The following is a 20,550-nucleotide window of genomic DNA, read 5'->3' as shown; positions in this document are numbered from 1 at the left end:
GTATTTTATGTTACTGTACAGAGATTTGTGATATACAGGCCTTTTCTATTTTGTCATGCATTGTTCTTAGTTTCAAAATTTCACACAGCATACACCCACTCACAATTTTAATTTTGATTGAATTTATTGTGCAAAATACATATGCTTAGTCATTTCATTAAAATTATTCATTGCATTTCAAAATACTGTGAGTGTCCAAGGCAATAAATATCTCCTACAACAATGGGTAGTTACTCCCTTTGAAGGCAGGGCATTTTCTCACTTGTAAGTCCCAAGACCATCCAGTACTGGTACGATTTTTTCTTGTCCAATGCCAGATATGGTTCTGTCTGGTATCAGAACATGCTGCATTGCTCCCATTGCTATGATCTCACATACATGATGTGTGTGAGATAATGGAAGCAGTGGGAGGAGGGAAGAAATTCCACACAATGGCATTCTGTGCAGCATGATCTCATAAGTACTGTGTATGCAAAATCATGCCAGCAGGGGTGAGATTGGGGTTGGGGTTGTACCGTTCTGGAAATACCCGCTATGTCTGGTATTCTGGAGGTGTGTTAATGACCACTTGATCACTTTGCAGTGTGCTAAATCCTACTGTTGGGATATTATTAGTTTGTGTGCTTTAATAAATAATAATTCTCCTCTATTTCTTTAATTTGCATTGTGTTTAGAGTATTTGGATGCATCCTTCTGAGCTGTTGAGGGCAAAATGTGGATGACTGAAAATGTCTTTTTCACTGGAAAAGGTCAATTTCTATGATAATTTTTTTCAGAGCCTAGAGTAAAGCTCTATGATATATGATAACTTTGGAGCTTTCAAGGCTGTATATACAAAGAGATGAGGCTCTGTCCGTAATAACTTCTGATATCAAGTGTTTAGAAATTGTTTGTAAAAAGTTTTTCAAGTTTAAATGGAAATAACATGTAAAAAGGCTTACCTTATAGAAACATTGTTTTCATGTGCTTGGAAAGAAGTAGAAAATTCAAAGTGTTAACAAGGTTAAAAAAATTGATGTTTAAGATTGTTCTTGTGGCCATCAAAAAGTTTATTTTACACTTAAAGTTTTCACTCAAGAAATTAAATAAGGCATTTGCATTGGCGTGTTGGGTATCCGTGCCAACAAATACTTTCACATGTATTCGGATTATTTAGCTTCACACATCAATTTTACAAGATCATTCAGCAAAACATCCTGGGGTTTTTTTGGTTTTAACCTGTAAACAGGCTAATGTAGGCTGTAAAAGGACTGTTAACTGGTACTATTTTGTGTGTGTTCTGGCTAGTTCAGAGTTACCTGTATAACCACCACAAACGATACCTTTAATATTCAAAGTGTTGGAGGGATTTTTTCAGCTGTGAGAAACCAGAGGGATGACGCTCTTTCCTAGAACACTGGCGTCTGCCATTCAAAAGTGTGTGTTTGTGTTTGTGTGTGTGTGCGCGCGCACGTGCGCGCGTGCTGGGGTGACCATATTTTCCTATGATGCATATGGGACACCTGGCCAATCAGGGACAGGTGGGGGAGGGAGAGAGAAGGAAGTGCCAGTTGACCTTGACCTCAGGTTCAAAGGGGACCTCAGATTTAGATACTTGTGAACTTTTTGGTATTGATGGACTAGAAAAGCATTTGTTAAATTAAAAAAAAAATCCAATTCTGTCTCGCTCTTTTCGGAACCTTATTTTATTTTCATGTATCATCTCTTTTTTTTATTTGTATTATGATGAAGGCCCACAAAGGTGGGAGTGGCCTGTGCCTCTCTGGACCTGTGAGGGGCCCTGCTCCCAACCTGCTTTAAAAGCTCTGGGGCCCAGCAGGGGAGGGGGGCCAAGCAGTTTGGGCTGAGGGGAGTCTCAGGTATAGGTGTAGTGTGACTTCTGGTTTGGAGCAGGACCCAGCAGGCTCAAACCAGCTCCATAACTAGAGTCTGTATACCAGGAGGGCTACCCTGCGGCCCCTGCTCTCTGAGGGCTCTGCCAGGTATAGAGCTGGGTCCGCAACCCCTGCAGCTCTTACTGCGAAAAGGTGACTGGGAGCTGGCCAGAGGACTGGAGAGCGGAGTCCCTGGGACTGTCCTGCACTTTTACTTATTTTTGGGAGGGCACGTGGGTTGCCAAGACTGGGACATTCAGTCCTGCAGCTCCCAGCTTCATTGGCAGGAGAAAGGGGGAAGAGAAGGGATCAGGGCTTCAGGTTAGGGGGAGGAGCATGCTGGGGATTGGGAGTCCAGCCTGGGGGGGTGGGGAGGAATAGTGCACTCGTGAGCAGGGCTTTAACTTGTGGGGACGGGCACACCAGGCATTGGGGCTTCAGCCCTCAGTTCTTGATCTCAGCCCCGTGGGGTCACCAACTTGGCATTAAGTTCTGCAACTCCCAGCTTCAGTGGGGGGCAGGAGAGTGCCAGGGATTGGGGCTTCAGCCTCACAGCTTGAAAGGGCTGGCAGACTCCACCCCCACCCTCCTGTCCGTGGAGAAATGCTGCTGTAGGGTGCACAGGGGGAGGGGTGACAAACACCCTCTGTCCTCCACTGGCTTCCTTTGTTAGCGCCACCTGCTGGTCACAGCTTTCCCGGGCTGCTGCAGCTGCACTGACCGTGGATGACCAGCAGGGGGAGCGCTGGAGCTGAAAATACAGGACAATTGGCTTTTTAAAAAACCTTTGGGACAATGGCCTTAAATACTGGACTGTTCTGGCCACAGCGGGACAGATGGTCACTGGAGTGTGTCTGTGCAGGTGTGTAAGCTCTGTTGGTTCTTGTGGAGATAGGAGGAAGACCCAACAGCACTGCTTCTCCTGCCGACAGTAATTCCAGGCCCAGGATAAAACCGTCTGTGGGGCCCCTTGCCATCCAGAGAAGCTGGAAGCTCCCCAGCTAGAGGAACCCTTGCCCCTCGCCCTGCCTGGAGGAGCCCCAGATTGGCTGCAGATGTGCTTTACTTTTCTTTACTGGACCCAGATTGCTCTGGGGAAAAGCATTTCTCCCGACACACTTTTGATATACCTTGTGCAGTTTCTAGTGCAGCTGAATAGTGAATACTGTGAATACTGCACTCAGCTGCCCTGGAAGCTTAATAAGGCATATCTTTTTTTTTTTTTTTTTTTGATAGACCTGGAAGGGACTTCAAGAGGTCATCAGTTCCAGTCCCTGCTCTCACAGCAGGAACTATCACCATCCTTGACAGACACTTTGGAGAGATGCTTTTCCCCAGAGCAGACTGTGTCTGGAGAGGAGAGGAGAGAAGTGAGGCTGTGGCCGGCCTGGGGCTCCTTCAGAAGGGGCAGGGGCAAACCAGGATGCAGTGCCTGGAATTTTAAAACCCCACTTTGTCCAAAAGTTTCAAACTTGTGTGTTTAATGTTCGGTATATCTAAGGTTACATACATCTAAGTTTAGGCTCTACATGAAACTGGCATGTTTTTGGGGTGTTTAATATATGCAGCTTCCTTTAAATTTCTTTGTAGCTAGAGGTACTCAGAATCTTTGAAATCAAAGACAGTTTTAGTTGAATGCTTACATCTGGATTGAGGTGCCCCATTTAGGCATCTTATTAGAAAAAAAGCTTGACCTGAGTCTGGATGTGTGGCCAAACAGTTAGCTATATGCCCATTTGTGGAGATACAGAAATGTTGGAAATACTATATTTAATGGTAAAAAAAAATATGAAGGAAACTTTTGAAGTAATTTTAAACTTAAACTAGTTTACATGAATGCAGAATCAAAGAAATGTAGGTCTGGATGCTCTCGAAGAGCTTGAGTGGTTATCTAATTCATCCTGCTGTGCTATGGCAGGACTAGGTAGACCTTTACCATCCCTGATAGGTGTTTGTCTATCCTATTTTTAAAACCTCCAATGATGCAGTGTGTGTGTGCGTTACACAATGTGCCCTGGAAGCCTGTTACAGAGATGTTAATTACCCTTATAGTTGGAAAGATTGTGATAGTACCATCAGTGGACACAGTGCAATTAATCAGAACCTTACTTATAACAATCTTTTACATATCTGAAGAATGTTGTCAGGTGCGGGGAGGGGAGGGGAGGGGAGGAAAGGCTTGACTTTGAGGGGAGGGACAGCTCAGTGGCTTAAGTAGTAGCCTTGTATACCCACATTTATGAGTTCAGTCCTTGAGGAGACCATTTAGGGGGCTAGGGCAAATAGATTTTAAAAAAACTGCTTGGGATGCTGCTTGGTCTGGCTTAGAGGGCAGGGAACTGTACTCATTGACCTCTCAAGGTCCCTTCCAGTTCTATAAGATATGTTTCCATTCTGAAACATCTTTCTGACAACTTAAGGGTCGTGTGTACACTAGCCCAAAATTTTGAAATGGCCATGCAAATGGCCATTTCGAAGTTTACTAATGAAGCTCTGAAATACATATTCAGCGCCTCGTTAGATTGTTGGCAGCCGCGGCACTTTGAAATTGACGTGGCTTGCCGCCGTGCAGCTCGTCCAGACGGTGCTCCTTTTTGAAAGGACCCTGGCAACTTCGAAATCCCCTTATTCCTATCTTAGGGATTTCGAAGTTGCCGGGGTCCTTTCGAAAAGGAGCCCCATCTGGACGAGCCACACAGCTGCAAGCCGCGTCAGTTTCAAAGTGCCGTGGCTGTCGGCATTCTAATAAGGCACTAAATATGTTTTTCAGCACTTCATTAGTAAGCTTCGAAATTTGCATGGCCATTTTGAAGTTTTGGGCTAGTGTAGACGTAGCCAAGGAGCTCCATTCATTTACTCTTTCCTCTGAATTTAGGCTTTCCAAACCTTTAATCATTTGTATTGGTCTCCCCTGGAATCTCACCAATTTGTCCACGTTTTTCTTAAAATGTTGTACCCAGAATTGGACACTGTACTTCAGCTGAGACCTCACTAGTGACAAATGGAGGGGGGTAGTTACATACTGGGTTTTTTATATTACATCCTGGATTTTCTGTGTTACAATATCCCAGAATGACAGTAGCCTTTTTCCTCAGCTATAGCACATTGTTTCTGCAGCAATACCACCTCACAAATTATTCCTCATTTGGTAGTCATGCATTTGATTTTCCCTTCCCAAGAGAAATGCTTTGCACTTGTCTTTATTAAATTTCATCTTGTTGAATTCAGACCAATTCCCCAGTTTATCAAGGCCATGTTCAATTCTACTCCTACCCTCCAAGCTTCTTGCAATTCCCCTCCTGCGTGCCTATCTCGGTGTCATCTGCAAATTTTATAAGCATACTCTCCACTTCATTATCCAAGTAATTAAAACATTGCACAGGGCCAGACCCAGGACTGACCACTTTGGAACCTGGATATATCCTCCTAGTTTGGCAGCAAACCATTGAAACTGTTCTTTGAATATAGTCTTTCAAACTGTTTTGTACCCACCTTATGGTAATTTCAGCTAGACTATATGTCTTTTGTTTGCTTAAAAATGTTAGGGGAGATGTGTCAAGTCTTACTAAATTCAAGATATATCATATCTACTGTTTCACCCTCCCCACTTCCCTCTTATCTTCAAGGCCAGTCACCTCGTCAAAGAGGGAAATTGGGTTTGTTTGCTATAATTGTTCTTGACAAATCCATGTTATTATTCTTTATAACCCTATTATTCTCAAGATTCTCTACAAAATTAATTGCCTAATAATTTGTTTCACTATCTTTACAGGTGTTGAAGCTAGACTGACTGATATATGATTCCCCACGTTTGTTCACCTTTTTAAATACAGATGCTATGTTTGCTATTCTGCAATCTTTTGGGACATCACCCATTCTTCAGGAATTCTCAGTTAATAAATATTCTGAGGATGCTTCAGCTAGTTCCTTAAATACCCTAGGATTAATTTCATTAAGCCCTACTGACTTGAATGCATCTAAATTATCTAAATCTTCTGTAACCTGTCCTTTCCCTATTTTGAGCTGCATTCCTTCCCACTTGTTAACAATAAGGGTGCGTCTACACTTGCATTTGTCTTTTGAAAGAGGTGTACAAATTAGGTAAATCAAAAATGCAAATGTGATATAAATTTGCATAATTGGCACCTCATTTGCACATTCTAATTTCGAAAGAGCTTCTTTTGAAAGAAGAAAACCAGTGTGGATGCTGCTCTTTCGAACGTTAATGCTATCTTCAAAATAATCCTTCTTCCCATTAAATAACGGGAAGAAGTATTCTTCCAAAGATGGGCTTACTTTCAAAAGAGCAGCATCTACATTGGCTTTCTTCTTTCGAAAGAAGCTCTTTCAAAATTAGAATATTCAAATGAGGTGCCAAATATGCAAATTTGAATTTTTGAGTTGCCTCATTTGCATGCCTCTTTCGAAAGAGGAATCCAAGTGTAGACACACCCTAATTGTGTTGAGTATCTGATCACCATTCATCTTTTTAGTGAAGACTGAATCAAAGTAGGCATTAATTATTTTAGTGTTATCAATACCATCAATTAATAGCCCCCCTTCTTTATCAAGTAGAAGATCTATACTTTCTTTCATTTGCCTTTTGTATGAATGACTGATTGTAAGTCATTTCATGTATTTGCCTTTCTGATTTTATTCGTACATGCTTGAGCTGCTGTTTTACACTCCTGAGCAATTTGTCCATGTTTCCACTTTTTGTTGCCTTCTTTTTTGATTTTCAGGTAATCAAAAAGCTCCTTAAAGAACTATATTGGTCTTTTATTGTTCTTTCTATGTTTGGAGACCCTGGCTTCGAAGAAGTCCTTTCATAGTGGGGTTTAATCCTTTTTACTGTGAAATCAAACAAAACTATTGATTCAAGTGACTGCAGGCCCAGACCTTTAAATAATAAATATTTAAAATATGAAAACTTCCAGATACTTTCATGAAATTTGTGTTCAATATTAGTTAAATATTATTAAATCAAAGTAAACTTCACAAGGTAAAATATGTCCACATAACATCAGGAATCAAGCTTAACATACAAGTCACCTGTGAGTAGTGATTGTAAGAACAGACACCACATATTCAGCAGTCATGTTATATAAGTTCAGTCCATTATTAGTATCTCTGTAATTTATGTGTTAAAAAGAACTTAGCTGAACTTTTGCATTTCAGGTTATGTCTGTTAAGTTGTGAGTTAGAACCAAATCCCCCTTCCCTAGTCTTCCTTTATTTATAATATGAGCAGATATAACTGGGAATCAGTAAGGATAAGAACATAAGAACATAAGAATGGCCATACTGGGTCAGACCAAAGGTCCATCAAGCCCAGCATCCCATCTGCCGACGGTGGCCAATGCCAGGTGCCCCAGAGAAGGAGAACAGAAGACAAGTGATTTATCTCCTGCCATCCATCTCCTGCCCTTGTTATGAAGGCTAGGGCACCATACTTTATCCCTGGCTAATAGCCATTTATGGACCTGACCTGCAAAAATTTATCAAGCTCTTTTTTAAACCCTAATAGAGTCCTGGCCTTCACAGCCTCCTCGGGCAAGGAGTTCCACAGGTTGACTGTGCGCTGTGTGAAGAAAAATTTCTTTTTATTAGTTTTGAACCTACTACCCATCAATTTCATTTGGTGTCCCCTAGTTCTTGTATTATGGGAAAAGGTAAATAATTTTTCTATATTCACTTTCTCCACACCATTCATGATTTTATATACCTCTATCATATCGCCCCTCAATCGCCTCTTTTCCAAACTGAAAAGTCCCAGTCTCTCTAGCCTCTCCCCATATGGGACCCTTTCCAAGCCCCTAATCATCTTAGTCGCCCTTTTCTGAACCTTTTCTAATGCCAATATATCTTTTTTGAGGTGAGGAGACCACATCTGCACGCAGTACTCGAGATGTGGGCGTACCATAGTTTTATATAGGGGAAGTATGATATCTTTTGTCTTATTATCGATCCCTTTTTTAATAATTCCTAACATCCTATTTGCCTTACTAACTGCCGCTGCACACTGCGTGGATGTCTTCAGAGAACTATCCACTATAACTCCAAGATCCCTTTCCTGATCTGTCGTAGCTAAATTTGACCCCATCATGTAGTACGTGTAATTTGGGTTATTTTTTCCAACATGCATTACCTTACACTTACCCACATTAAATTTCATTTGCCATTTTGCTGCCCAATCACTCAGTTTGCTGAGATCTTTTTGTAGTTCTTCACAATCCCTTTTGCTTTTGACTGTCCTGAACAACTTGGTGTCATCTGCAAACTTTGCCACCTCACTGCTTACCTCATTTTCTAGATCATTGATGAACAAGTTGAACAGGATCGGTCCCAGGACTGAGCCCTGGGGAACACCACTAGTTACCCCCCTCCATTGTGAAAATTTACCATTTATTCCAACCCTTTGTTTTCTGTCTTTTAACCAATTCCCGATCCATGAAAGGACCTTTCCTCCTATCCCATGACCACCTAATTTACATAAAAGCCTTTGGTGTGGGACCGTGTCAAAGGCTTTCTGGAAATCTAGGTATATTATGTCCACTGGGTGCCCCTTGTCCGCATGTTTATTAACCCCTTCAAAGAATTCTAATAGATTAGACAGACACGACTTCCCTCTGCAGAAACCATGCTGACTTTTGCCCAACAATTCGTGCTCTTCTATGTGCCTTGCAATTTTACTCTTTACTAGTGTTTCTACTAATTTACCTGGTACTGATGTTAAACTTATCGGTCTATAATTGCCAGGATCTCCTCTAGAGCCTTTTTTAAATATTGGTGTTATATTGGCCGTCTTCCAGTCATTTGGTACCAAAGTGGATTTAAAGGATAGGTTACAAACCACTGTTAATAACTCCGCAATTTCACATTTGAGTTCTTTCAGAACCCTTGGGTGAATGCCATCTGGTCCTGGAGACTTGTTACTATTCAGCTTATCAATTAATTCCAAAACCTCCTCTAATGTCACTTCAATCTGAGTGAGTTCCTCAGATTTGTCGCCTAAAAAGGCTGGCTCAGATTTAGGAACCTCTGTAACATCTTCAGCCGTGAAGACTGAAGCAAAGAAATGATTTAATCGCTCCGCAATGGCACTGTCTTCCTTGATCGCTCCTTTTATATCTTTATCATCCAAGGGCCCCACTGCTTTTTTAGCAGGCTTCCTGCTTCTAATGTATTTAAAAAACATTTTACTATTGTTTTTTGAATTTTTGGCTAGCTGTTCCTCAAACTCTTTTTTGGCTTTTCTTACTACATTATGACAGTTAATTTGGGAGTGTTTATGTTCCTTTCTATTTTCCTCACTAGGATTTGACTTCCACTTTTTAAAAGCTGCCCTTTTCTCTCTCACTGCCTTTTTAACATGGCTGTTTAGCCATGGTGGTTCTTTGTTAGGTCTCTTACTGTGTTTTTTTATTTGGGGTATACATTTAAGTTGGGCCTCTAGTATGGTGTCTTTAAACAGTTTCCATGCAGCTTCCAGGGATTTTAGTTTAATTACTCTACCTTTTAGTTTCTGTTTAACTAGCTTCCTCATTTTAGTGTAATTCCCCTTTTTGAAATTAAATGCCAGAGTGTTTGACCGCTGCGGTGTTCTTCCCAACACAGGAATATTAAAAGTTATTATATTGTGGTCACTATTTCCAAGCGGTCCAGTAACAGTTACCTCTTGGACCAGATCCTGCGTTCCAGTCAAGACTAGATCGAGAATCGACTCTCCCCTTGTGGGTTCCTGTACTAGCTGCTCCAAGAAGCAGTCATTTAAGGCATCAAGAAATTTAATCTCTGAATCCCGTCCTGAGGTGACATGCACCCAATCAATATGGGGATAATTGAAATCTCCTATTATTACTGTGTTTTTTATTTTGATAGCCTCTGTAATCTCCCTTAACATTTCAGCATCACTATCACTGTCCTGGTTAGGTGGTCGGTAATATATTCCTAATGCCATATTCATATTAGAGGAATGAATTGTTATCCATAATGATTCTATGGAACATTTTGATTCCTTTAGGATTTTTACTTCATTTGATTCTATATTATCCTTCACATATAGTACCACTCCGCCACCCGCACGACCTGTTCTGTCTTTCCGATATAATTTATATCCCGGTATGATAGTGTCCCACTGATTGTCCTCATTCCACCATGTTTCTGAGATGCCTATTATGTCAACTTCCTCCTTTGATATGAGGTACTCCAGTTCACCCATCTTATTAGACAGACTCCTAGCATTAGTGTAAAAGCATGTTAGAAAACTACCACTATTTATATGTCCGCCTCTCACAGACGTGGTGGATTTTTTTGTGCACGATTGTTTCACATCTGATCTTGCCCATATATTATTTCCCACGTTCCCTATCTGACTAACTTCTAGGGAATCCCTGTCTATGGAGCCTCGTGTAAGAGAAGTCTCCGTCCGATCCAGGTGCTCCCCCGCACCAATCGGCTTTCCCCCACCTCTTAGTTTAAAAACTGCTCTATGTCCTTTTTAATGTTTAATGCCAGCAGTCTGGATCCACCTTGATTTAGGTGGAGCCCATCCTTCCTGTATAGGCTCCCCCTACCCCAAAAGTGTCCCCAGTTCCTAATAAATCTAAACCCCTCTTCCCTACACCATCGTCTCATCCACGCATTGAGACTCTGAAGTTCTGCCTGTCTATCTGGCCCTGCGCGTGGAACTGGAAGCATTTCAGAGAATGCCACCAAAGATGTTCTGGATTTCAGTCTCTTTCCTAGTAACCTAAATTTGGCCTCCAGAACATCTCTTCTACCCTTCCCTATGTCATTGGTACCAACATGTACCACGACGACCGGCTCCTCCCCAGCACTGCCCATAAGTCTGTCTAGATGCCTCGAGAGATCCGCAACCTTCGCACCAGGCAGGCAAGTCACCATACGGTTCTCCCGGTCATCACAAACCCAACTATCTATATTTCTAATGATCGAATCCCCCACTACTAAAACCTGCTTCTTCCTAACAGCTGGCGCTCCCTCCCCCGGAGAAGTATCCTCGGCACGAGAGGATACATCACCCCCCTCTGGAAGGAGGGTCCCAACTACGGGATGGTTTCCCTCTGCTCCCCTTGACTGCTCTCCTTCCCTGAGCCTTTCATCCTCCGTAACAGCCTCAGGACTGTCAGATTGGAGGTGGGACAGCCCTACTATGTCCCGGAAAGTCTCATCCACAAACACCTCTGCCTTCCTTAGCTCCTCCAGTTCAGCCACCCTGGCCTCCAAAGCACGCACTCGGTCTCTGAGGGCCAGGAGCTCCTTGCATCGAGCGCACACATACGCCACCCGCCCACAGGGTAGGTAGTCATACATACTGCACTCGACACAATAAACAGGATAGCCCCCACTCTGCTGCTGGGCTTCTGCCTCCATTTCCTACTCTAGTTATATATGAGGGTTAATTAAATGTTTCAGATAGAGGTTGTTATAAAGGATTTAGTTTAAGGGCAACAGAAGTCACTGGCTCCCTCCAAGCTCCCCCTCTCAACTCCCCTCTCCAAACTCCCTCCTGTTAGCACGCACCCTGTTTGCCAGCACCCGGTCGCAAAGCTCCCTGGTCGCTTACTAGCAGGGTTTAAGTGCTCGGCCTCCCTGATAGCTCCTCCCTCTGCCTACAGCTCAGCCAATCAGCACACGGTGTTTCAATTCAAACCTAATCAGCTTCCAACTGCCTGCCTGCCTGCCTGAGCACACGGCCTTTCAAACAAACAAACAAACAAACACTCAGCTCAGCACTCCAAACAAACAAACTCCAAACTCCAAACTCCAAACAAACACACAAGCCCAAAACCTCCAAATATAAGCAGCCACTTACCCCAAGGTGCTTTAGTTTGCTCCTTCCTTCTCCTCCTCCAGGAGAGCCTCTCCAAACTCCCTCCTGTTAGCACGCACCCTGTTTGCCAGCACCCGGTCGCAAAGCTCAATATAATGTTCAATATAATGAGAAATACTGGTACAACTGATTTAAACTTTTTTCTAGAGAATCTCAGAATAGTGGGGGATCTTATACATTATATGAACAGTATACTGAATAGACATTAGGCTGAGGTAAGAAGATATTTTAATATTTTCCTTCTAAATTTTGTCCCACTGGGATCTTAAAACCAACTCTTAACATTATTTCAGTGCCATTTTGATGTATACCTGAAGAGTTTTTTTTTTTTTTTTAGTGTGAGGAAGTTTGCAGGTCTAAGGGATTGATACTGGAGAGTGTAGGTAAATTTCAAGCTTTCTGTGTTTCTTTCAGTGCTTGTTTGTATTCTAGGACTTGGTTTCTTAAACTTTTTGAGGCTATGCAACACCAAACAATAATATTTCTTATGAGGAATGTCTATGAAAATTTTCTTCAAAAATTGTTGCTAGACCAAAAAAAAAAAAAAGCCAAACTAAAAAGCCCAAACAGCAACATATGCAATATACAGGGGAAAAGAAAGAGAAGTGATCAATCAGGTATTGTAGCAATGAAGAAGTAACATTGTATCTGGTTTTACTAATGGAAAATACATACCATTAGTGCATGATATCAAAAAAGTGTCAGACCCTTGCGGCACATCTGCAGGTTGTTCATGGCACACCAGTGTTCCACAGTTAAAGAAACACTGGCTAAGGAGTTGCACATTTCATAGCTTGTGCAGGCTAAGCTTGTTGCACATGTCAGATGCTCCTTGTATTCCTCTGTTCCACTATATGAGCCCCCTGTGTGTTAGTCTTCCGCCTCCTCCTATTCAAGAACACCCAGGCAGTCCCCCGCAGTCTTTTCTCTTCTAGATTTTCTGTGTACCTCCCACCTCCCGAAACAGATTTCCCCATTCTTTCACCAAGTCAGTGGCACAGTATGCCCTGTATTCTCATTTGTCCCCATGTACTCTATTCTCCTCCATCCAAAGATCTCTGACTTCCCCGTTCCTTCCTCCTATTGCCCACAGTACCATGAGTAGTAATGTGCCCCTCTTCCCCCTTTTTACATGGCCCCCATTCCACCCTTTTCCCCATACCAGTGTTCTCCAAACCCCGAGGGCTCTCTTTGACTCCCAGGTCCACTGCATACCTAGGTACCCCATTCTTCATCCCATCCAAGAGACGGCTTACAATTCTATTTTTCTCATCGCACCATGTCCTCCATACTAGCTTCCTCAGTTCTGGTCCGCCACCCATGATTGTATCTCTCTGTGTTTTCCTCCACCTGTTGTAGCATCCTCTATTCTTCTCACTTTATACCAGGTTTCCCATTTCTGCTCACACATTCCATGGGTTTGTCCTCTATGTTCTTCTTCCCCTTTTCTTCCTCTGTTATTCTTCCTTTTGTCTGGGAGAGATGTCATTCAGCATGTCAATACGGTATGCTATTGGTTTTGATGAGCAGAGATAAGTGGTGGTATTGTTTTGTTCGATGGCATAATGGGTACTATATATCAGTTCTTTGCATTTGTGCTAGAGGCTTTTGTGGCTCTGAAGAGCTGTTTGGGTCTCCATTTTCCTACTTTTCGCTTTTTGATTTTCACCAATATTAATAAGGCATTGACCGCAGATGCCTACAGCATTCCCTGAAATTTTGGTATTGACTAGACACGTTGTTCAAAAGTTATCATATTACAGATAAGGAAATATCACTGAACTGAGTGTATGGCCTTGGAATCTTAGCTAATAGCCCCACTGAGGGTTAAACCCTATCACACTGCAAAGCCATTAATAAAGTTTTTGTTGGTTAGTTCTGTGGGGTCTGCATCTGTGCATCTCATATCCAAAGTGTTTTGGTCAGTGAATCAAAGTGATAGCAGACTCGCTAGTCATACTCTTCCCTGTCACCTGATGTGAACTACCCCAGACTTCTCTGTGCTATTTCAACAGCACATATTGAGCCCCCGCAGAGCAATGATCTGAGGTTCAAGGTGAGGTTGAGTGAGTTTTCTCAGGCAATGTTAACATGACGAATTCTTTGAAGGGGTTAACAAGCATGCGGATAAGGGGGGATGCAGTAGACGTAGTATACTTAGATTTCGGGAAAGCCTTTGACACGGTCCCTCACCAGAGGCTCTTATGTAAATTAGGTGGTCATGGGATAGGAGGAAAGATCGTTTCATGGATTGGGAACTGGTTAAAAGACAGGAAACAAAGGATAGGAATAAATGGTAAATTTTTACAATGGAAGGGGGTAACTAGTGACGTTCCCCAAGGGTCAGTCCTGTGACCAATCTTGTTCAACTTATTTGTCCATGATCTAGAGAAAGGGGTAAACAGTGCGGTGGCAAAGTTTGCAGATGACACCAAACTGTTCAGGATAGTCAAAACCAAAGCAGACTGTGAAGAACTTCAAAAAGATCTCAGCAAACTGAGTGATTGGGCAGCAAAATGGCAAATGAAATTTAATGTGGGTAAGTGTAAAGTAATGCATACTGGGAAAAATAACCCCAATTATACATACAATATGATGGGGGCAAATTTAGCTACAACAGATCAGGAAAGGGGTGTTGGAATGATAGTGGATAGTTCTCTGAAAACATCCATGCAGTGTGCAGCGGCAGTCAGTAAAGCAAATAGGATGTTAGGAATAATTAAAAAAGGGATAGAAAATAAGACAAAGAATATCTTCCTTCCCCTATATAAAACTATGGTACGCCCACATCATGAACGGTGCAGAGAAAGTGAATACAGAAAAGTTATTTACTTGTTCCCATAATATAAGAACTAGAGGACACCAAATAAAATTAATGGGTAGCAGGTTCAAAACTAATAAAAGAAAGTTTTTCTTCATACAGCGCACAGTCAACCTGTGGAACTCCTTGCCAGAGGACGCTGTGAAGGCCAGGACTCTAACAGAGTTTAAAAAAGAGCTTGATAAATGTTTGGAGGTTAGGTCCATACATGGCTATTAGCAAGGGGTAAGGTAGGGTGATTAGCCTTTTGTCAAAGGTGGGAGATGGATGGCAGGAGACAAATTGCTTGATCATTGTCTTTGGTTCACCTCCTCTGGGGCACCTGGGATTGGCTACTGTCAGCAGACAGGATACTGGGCTAGATGGACCTTTGGTCTGACCCAGTATGGCCGTTCTTATGACGATTTAAACTCAAACTAAGCTAAGCAATTTGCACTACACAATTTGTGCAATTTTGAAATAGGCTCTTTTACCATATGGCTCTGTCTAAACGGCGCCATGTGTTGAAATAAAGCACTATTTCGAGGCATCCCTTACTCCTTCTGCGATGAGGTGTAGAGGGTCGTAGAAACAGAGTGCCCTTTATTTCAAAATTAGGTTGCCCATCGCTGTTCTAGAGTACAAGAAAAATGTTAGAAGGCCAAAAGACTTTGGTATGTTATACAATTTACAGAACCTAAACAAAGAGGTGAATATTTATATGACAGATAGGCTCTGTTTACACTAGCCCCTGACTTTCGAAAGGGGGTTGCTAATGAGACACTTTCGGATATGCTAATGAGGTGCTGCAATGAATATGCACCACCTCATTAGCATAATAGCAGTTGCAGCACTTCAAAAGTGCTGCTTTCGATCGCACATGGCTCGTCTACATGGGATCCTTTACGAAAGGACCCTGCACACTTCAAAATACCCTTATTCTTATTTGGTTATAGGAATAAGGGGATTTCGAAGTATGTGGGGTCCTTTTGAAAAGGACCCTGTGTAGATGAGCCACATGCAATCGGAAGCGGCACTTTTGAAGTGCTGTGGCCGCCATTATGCTAATGAGATGCTGCATATTCATTGTAGTGTCTCATTAGCATATCATGAAGTGTCTCATTAGAATCCCCCTTTCAAAGGGGGCAGGGGGGCTAGTGTAGGCATAGCAATAGCTGTGTATTATCACAGGTTTTTATTGCCAACAGCATTAATCCTTTGGAACAACCGTTTATCTAAGAAATCAACTTTCCAGTATAAAAATTGTATTTGTATTGTATGAAAATATCTTAAAAGTTTTTATGTATCAAAATACAATCCATTTATTCCATGCTTTGAGATAATGCAATAACAATAATTTTGCCTATATTAATTCATGAATATTTAATTTTTCTATGAATTTTATGCAAAGTTAACATCAGTCAATTCTAAGAGATTTCATACTTTCTATTTTCTTAATGATCTATCATCTTTTGGCAGGTGTTTCAACATTCTGGAGCTTATTACAATAAAGTCCGATTAGCATTGCAGTGTTTAGATGTTTTGTTTATAGGTTTCAGAGAAAAAAAATCATTATTTTGATCTGAAAAAGGCAAAAAGGCCTTCCAGTAAGACCAATCCATTATTGGGTTCAGACAGACAAAGAAGATGCAAGTTACACTTCTTGTAGCCAGTCTCCAGAAAGTGTGTAATGTGTGCACAATAAACGGTCACATATTTTTGTGCTATTTGTAGATAATTTCATGAGATTTTCAAAGTACTATTAATGGTATTGAATCTCTCTGTAGATGTTTCATATGTTGACTTTGTATACCCACACACAGTTTTCCATATTCCATGTATTCCATCGATGTAGAATCTCAGATTCCTCTGGAAAACATTCTATCTAGCAAATGTTACAGACAAAAGTTATGAATAAGTCAGGATAACCACAGTTTTTTTAAAGTTTATTATATCTGTGTCTGTCCTTTCTTTCGCTTTTCCTTTACTTGCACTATCTTGTCTGTCTGATTCTCACAGGAGACATGGATTACAACTGGGTGGACCATACGTCTTGGCATAGCAGTGAGGCATCCCCAATGTCTTTGGTGAGACATGCGGAGCCTTACCATTCAGTTTACTTTATCATTTCACTTTTCCTTTGTTTTATTTACATCTTCGCATGTTTTCTTTTTTGTATCCCTTTTTTTTTATCCCACACTTGTAGGGCACAGTCAAAGGGGAAAAAGAAAAACTAGTGAGCAGGCAGTTTTGTCGGACTCTAACACCTTATCTGAGAGACAAAAGAAAATGGTGTACTTTGGCGGCCACTCTTTGGAAGAGGACTTGGAATGGCCTGAGCCTCAAGTTAAAGACTCTGGGGTAGATACGTGTAGTAGCACAACTCTAAATGAGGAGCATAGCCATAGCGAGAAGGTACTGAGATTGTGGAGCCTTCATTTTAAACTTCTCATTTGGTCTTTGTTTCCTCTGTGTCACTCATTAAAACAGTGCATTTAATACAAAGACAGGGTGTTTTTAGAGACAATGTAGCATTTCTTAAGGTGCAGAAAAGAAAAACAAAACCAGAAATCCATGCTTGCTTTTTCACTTCTACTATTTTGTAGCATAAGAAAAAAATATTCAGGCACAAAGGAAAGTTTGGCATGATAGTTTTGGTGGTATTACCTTCAACTATAAAGTAATTAACAATGATGATTCTGTTGAATTGGCTTATATGATTTCCTGCATATGTGCTCATGGGACTAAAATTAAATTAGTAGTTTAAATTCCAGGTAAAAAAGGGAGAAAAAAATCGGTCCATCGCACAGAAAAGTTGTTTTTCTTTTTTCCCTTTCACTATCATGTTTGTTCTTTTGTTTTGTTGTCATGCCATTTTTGTGGAGTATTGTATGGTATTAGAGCCTTTGCCATCTGTTTTGATAATTGTTAGTTTTGCCTTTTGTTTTGTGGGTATTGTGATAAATCTTTTTAGACTTGTTATATGTAATGGGAGGGGAGATGGCTTATGTCAGTTAATTTTGCATGGAGAAAAGTGTGGAATTAGTGTATAGTTGTGAAAAAGTGCTATGATTACACCAAATATGTAATTACAGTTTTCCTTAGTATGTTATAATATACATTAATAACATGTATGTATATATGTGTGTGCATGTATATACACAGACAGGTACACATAGTAGTGGGGTGATGGAATATTCAAATATAGTTGTTCTGGCTATGTTTAATATGTATGAACTATTAGAAATGCTAATATAATTTCAACAATATCCAAAAGGACAATTACAACATTATGCCCTTACATTTAATTTGATCTTTGATAATTTTGGAGTGTTCTTAGAATGTAAAGGTGTCTGAAAAATCTTACACACTCACAGACTGGAAAACTGAGATAGTTAGAATGGTGGGAAAATAGTAAATCTGAGCCTCAGCATATCAACTTCTAGTTTTGAGTTCCAGAGTAGAACCTCAGAGATATGAACACTAGAGTTACGAACTGACCAGTCAACCACACACCTCATTTGGAACCAGAACTATGCAATCAGGCAGAAGCAGAAACAGACAAACACGCTAACATCTAATACAGTATAGTACTGTGTTAAATGTAAATTAATAAAAAAACTAAAGGGAAAGTTTAAAAAATGACAAGGTAAGGAAAATGTTTCTAAGCTCATTTCATTTAAATTAAGTTTCATTTTTCTTCTGCATAGTGAAGTTTCAAGGCTGTGTAATGTTCAGTTGTAATCTTTAGAAAGAACAACACTAACATTTTCGTCAGAGTTATGAACACTTCAAAGTTACAAACAACCTCCATTCCAACAGTGTCAGTAACACTGGGGTTCTACTGTGCTTCCTATTCAGCATCAGGGTTACTGTGTTAGTTGTCATCCTCCATTTTTGATAGAACTCAAATATGCTGATCACATCTGTTCCTTTCTGTCTATTGTGTACACAAGATATAAGGTGGGTGAGGTAATATCTTTTTTTTTGGACTGACTTCTACTGGAGGAAAGATCAAGCTTTGGAGAATCATACAACTCTTTTTCAGGTCTTGAGAATGTAACTAGAGTTTCCAACCTAAATAAAAGGTGGGACAGATTGGTAAGGTGTTCAGACAAGTTGTAGGAGACCACTTAAAATGAAATGGGCAATTCACACCCCTGCAAGGGCAAAAGAGGCTCAGTGGGTAGTAGGGTGTGTTGCAAGTTGTAAAGGGCCATCAATTCATTGACTCTGTTAAGTCCATAGTTTTTAGTGTCCAGCGGAGTTATGATTTTAAGTTTTCAGCTGTGCCTTTTGGAGGTTTCTTTGGAGGCTGAAGGCTGGGAGGTTATATACAGAATGATTACTTTGTAAAAACTGTTGAGCTATGAGTGATAGGGCATTGTTTTTTATCATTTTCATCTGTGAATTCATTTGATAGTGTAAAGTATTGGAGGGGTAGCCGTGTTAGTCTGGATCTGTAACAGCAACGAAGGGTCCTGTGGCACCTTACAGACTAACAGAAAAGTTCTGAGCATGAGCCTTCATGAGCACAGACCCACCCCATCAGATGCCGGTCTTGGAAATCTGCAGGGCCAGGTACAAATAAGCCAGAGCAAGGGTGGGGATAACAAGGTTAGCTCAGCCAGCAAGGGTGAGGCTTACTACCAGCAGTTGATCTGGAGGTGTGAACACCAAGGGAGGGGAAGCTGCTTCTGCATTTAGCCAGCCTACACTACATTTGATAGTGTATTGATTGTCTGGTTTTGCTACCTGGGGTTTTCAGAACCCAAAAGAGTAGTAACGGTACTGATTGTCTCCAAGGGGTAGCAGGAATGAGTCAGTAGGGTGTACAGCTCATCCATCTGATAGATAATTAGCACAAACAGAGTGCTTTCACCTCATCTTTTATAGCTAATATCAAACAAAATACATAAGCTACAGTAGCTCCTACTGACTCACCCATTTTCCTAATTTCAGCAAAATACTCATTATCTCCTATCATCAAAACATTTGTCATTGTAACAACATGTTGAGGCACTTAAAACCAGGATTGCTATTCAGTCACTCCATTCTGTACTGACAATCTATTAATTCTTTTGTCCCACCCTCCTATTGTGATAGCAAAGCTTTAAACGTGCAGCTGCATGGCTTCACCTCTCAGGGTCCAAGATTTTCCTTTCTATGTAAGCAGGAATGTTCCAATCTGGCTGACACAGCCCCTGGCTGCTGCATGGGGGCTGCTCCAGCTCCTCTGGGCTGGAGCAGCCTCCCCAGCCACCTCCCCACCCATTTAATCAGTTAAACCTAGTGTTTAACTGGTTAACCAATTAAAAAGGATTTTACATCCTTAGTTACTAGGAAGGCTCAGTGTAAGATTGAGGCTCTTGACAGATACTGAGCAATAAACTTCTTGCTGACACTGTTTTCACCCCTGGAACAGCCTCATTACAGATCAAAACTCGTGTATGTTCCTTTCAGGAGTACCCAGAGTTTGGATAAATGGGGGATTTCTAACCGATTGATCTACCTTTTTATCCTTCATGTCAGTACCAGGAACAAAACAACCACCCCTATCTAAAATACCAAAATCATCACAATTTGTTGTAAAGCCAGATTTAAAAACCCTGTTGTCATAGGACACCATGCTCAGTGGGTTGAGCAGTAGCCTCCTAAACCTAGGGTTGTGAGTTCAGTCCTTAAGGGGGCCATTTAGGGATCTGGGGCAAATAGATTTAAAAAAAAAATCTGTCAGGGATGGTGATAGGTCCTGCTGTGAGGGCAGAGGACTGGACTAGATGACCTCTCAAGGTCCCTTCCAGTTCTATGAGATAGATATATATCTCCACCATTCCACAAATGTCTGCTGCCATTTATATTCCATACTTTTGCTAACCCTCTCAATTACTTGTTTAACCTCACTGTTAGAATGATGGACAATCACCATAATCCTGTGTGCCTCCTGTTTAGCAGCATGTAAATAATTCTTCAGAAGGTGATGCTGAAGCAATATGTGTAAAAGCTGTTAAATTAATTTC

At 41.2% G+C, this 20,550-nt stretch overlaps 1 protein-coding gene across 38 annotated transcripts in view; it reads left to right on the top strand.

Moving 5' to 3' along the window:
• RIMS2 (regulating synaptic membrane exocytosis 2) overlaps positions 1-20,550 on the top strand; it is a 724,335-nt gene that overhangs the window by 347,262 nt on the left and 356,523 nt on the right. For 27 of the 38 annotated variants that reach the window (XM_074986802.1, XM_074986794.1, XM_074986779.1 and 24 more), the window contains one exon: positions 16,550-16,617. In XM_074986802.1, coding sequence (XP_074842903.1) covers positions 16,550-16,617 — 68 coding nt within the window. Of the gene's footprint in view, positions 1-16,549; positions 16,618-16,736; positions 16,946-20,550 lie in introns of all 38 variants that reach the window. The other 11 variants (XM_074986776.1, XM_074986775.1, XM_074986795.1 and 8 more) reach the window with 1 other exon arrangement.

Source organism: Carettochelys insculpta, chromosome 2 (genome assembly GCF_033958435.1).
Source record: "Carettochelys insculpta isolate YL-2023 chromosome 2, ASM3395843v1, whole genome shotgun sequence".
Classification (NCBI taxonomy): Eukaryota; Metazoa; Chordata; order Testudines; family Carettochelyidae; genus Carettochelys; species Carettochelys insculpta.
Note: the sequence above shows the minus strand (reverse complement) of the source record. Positions and strands in the feature narration are given on the sequence as shown.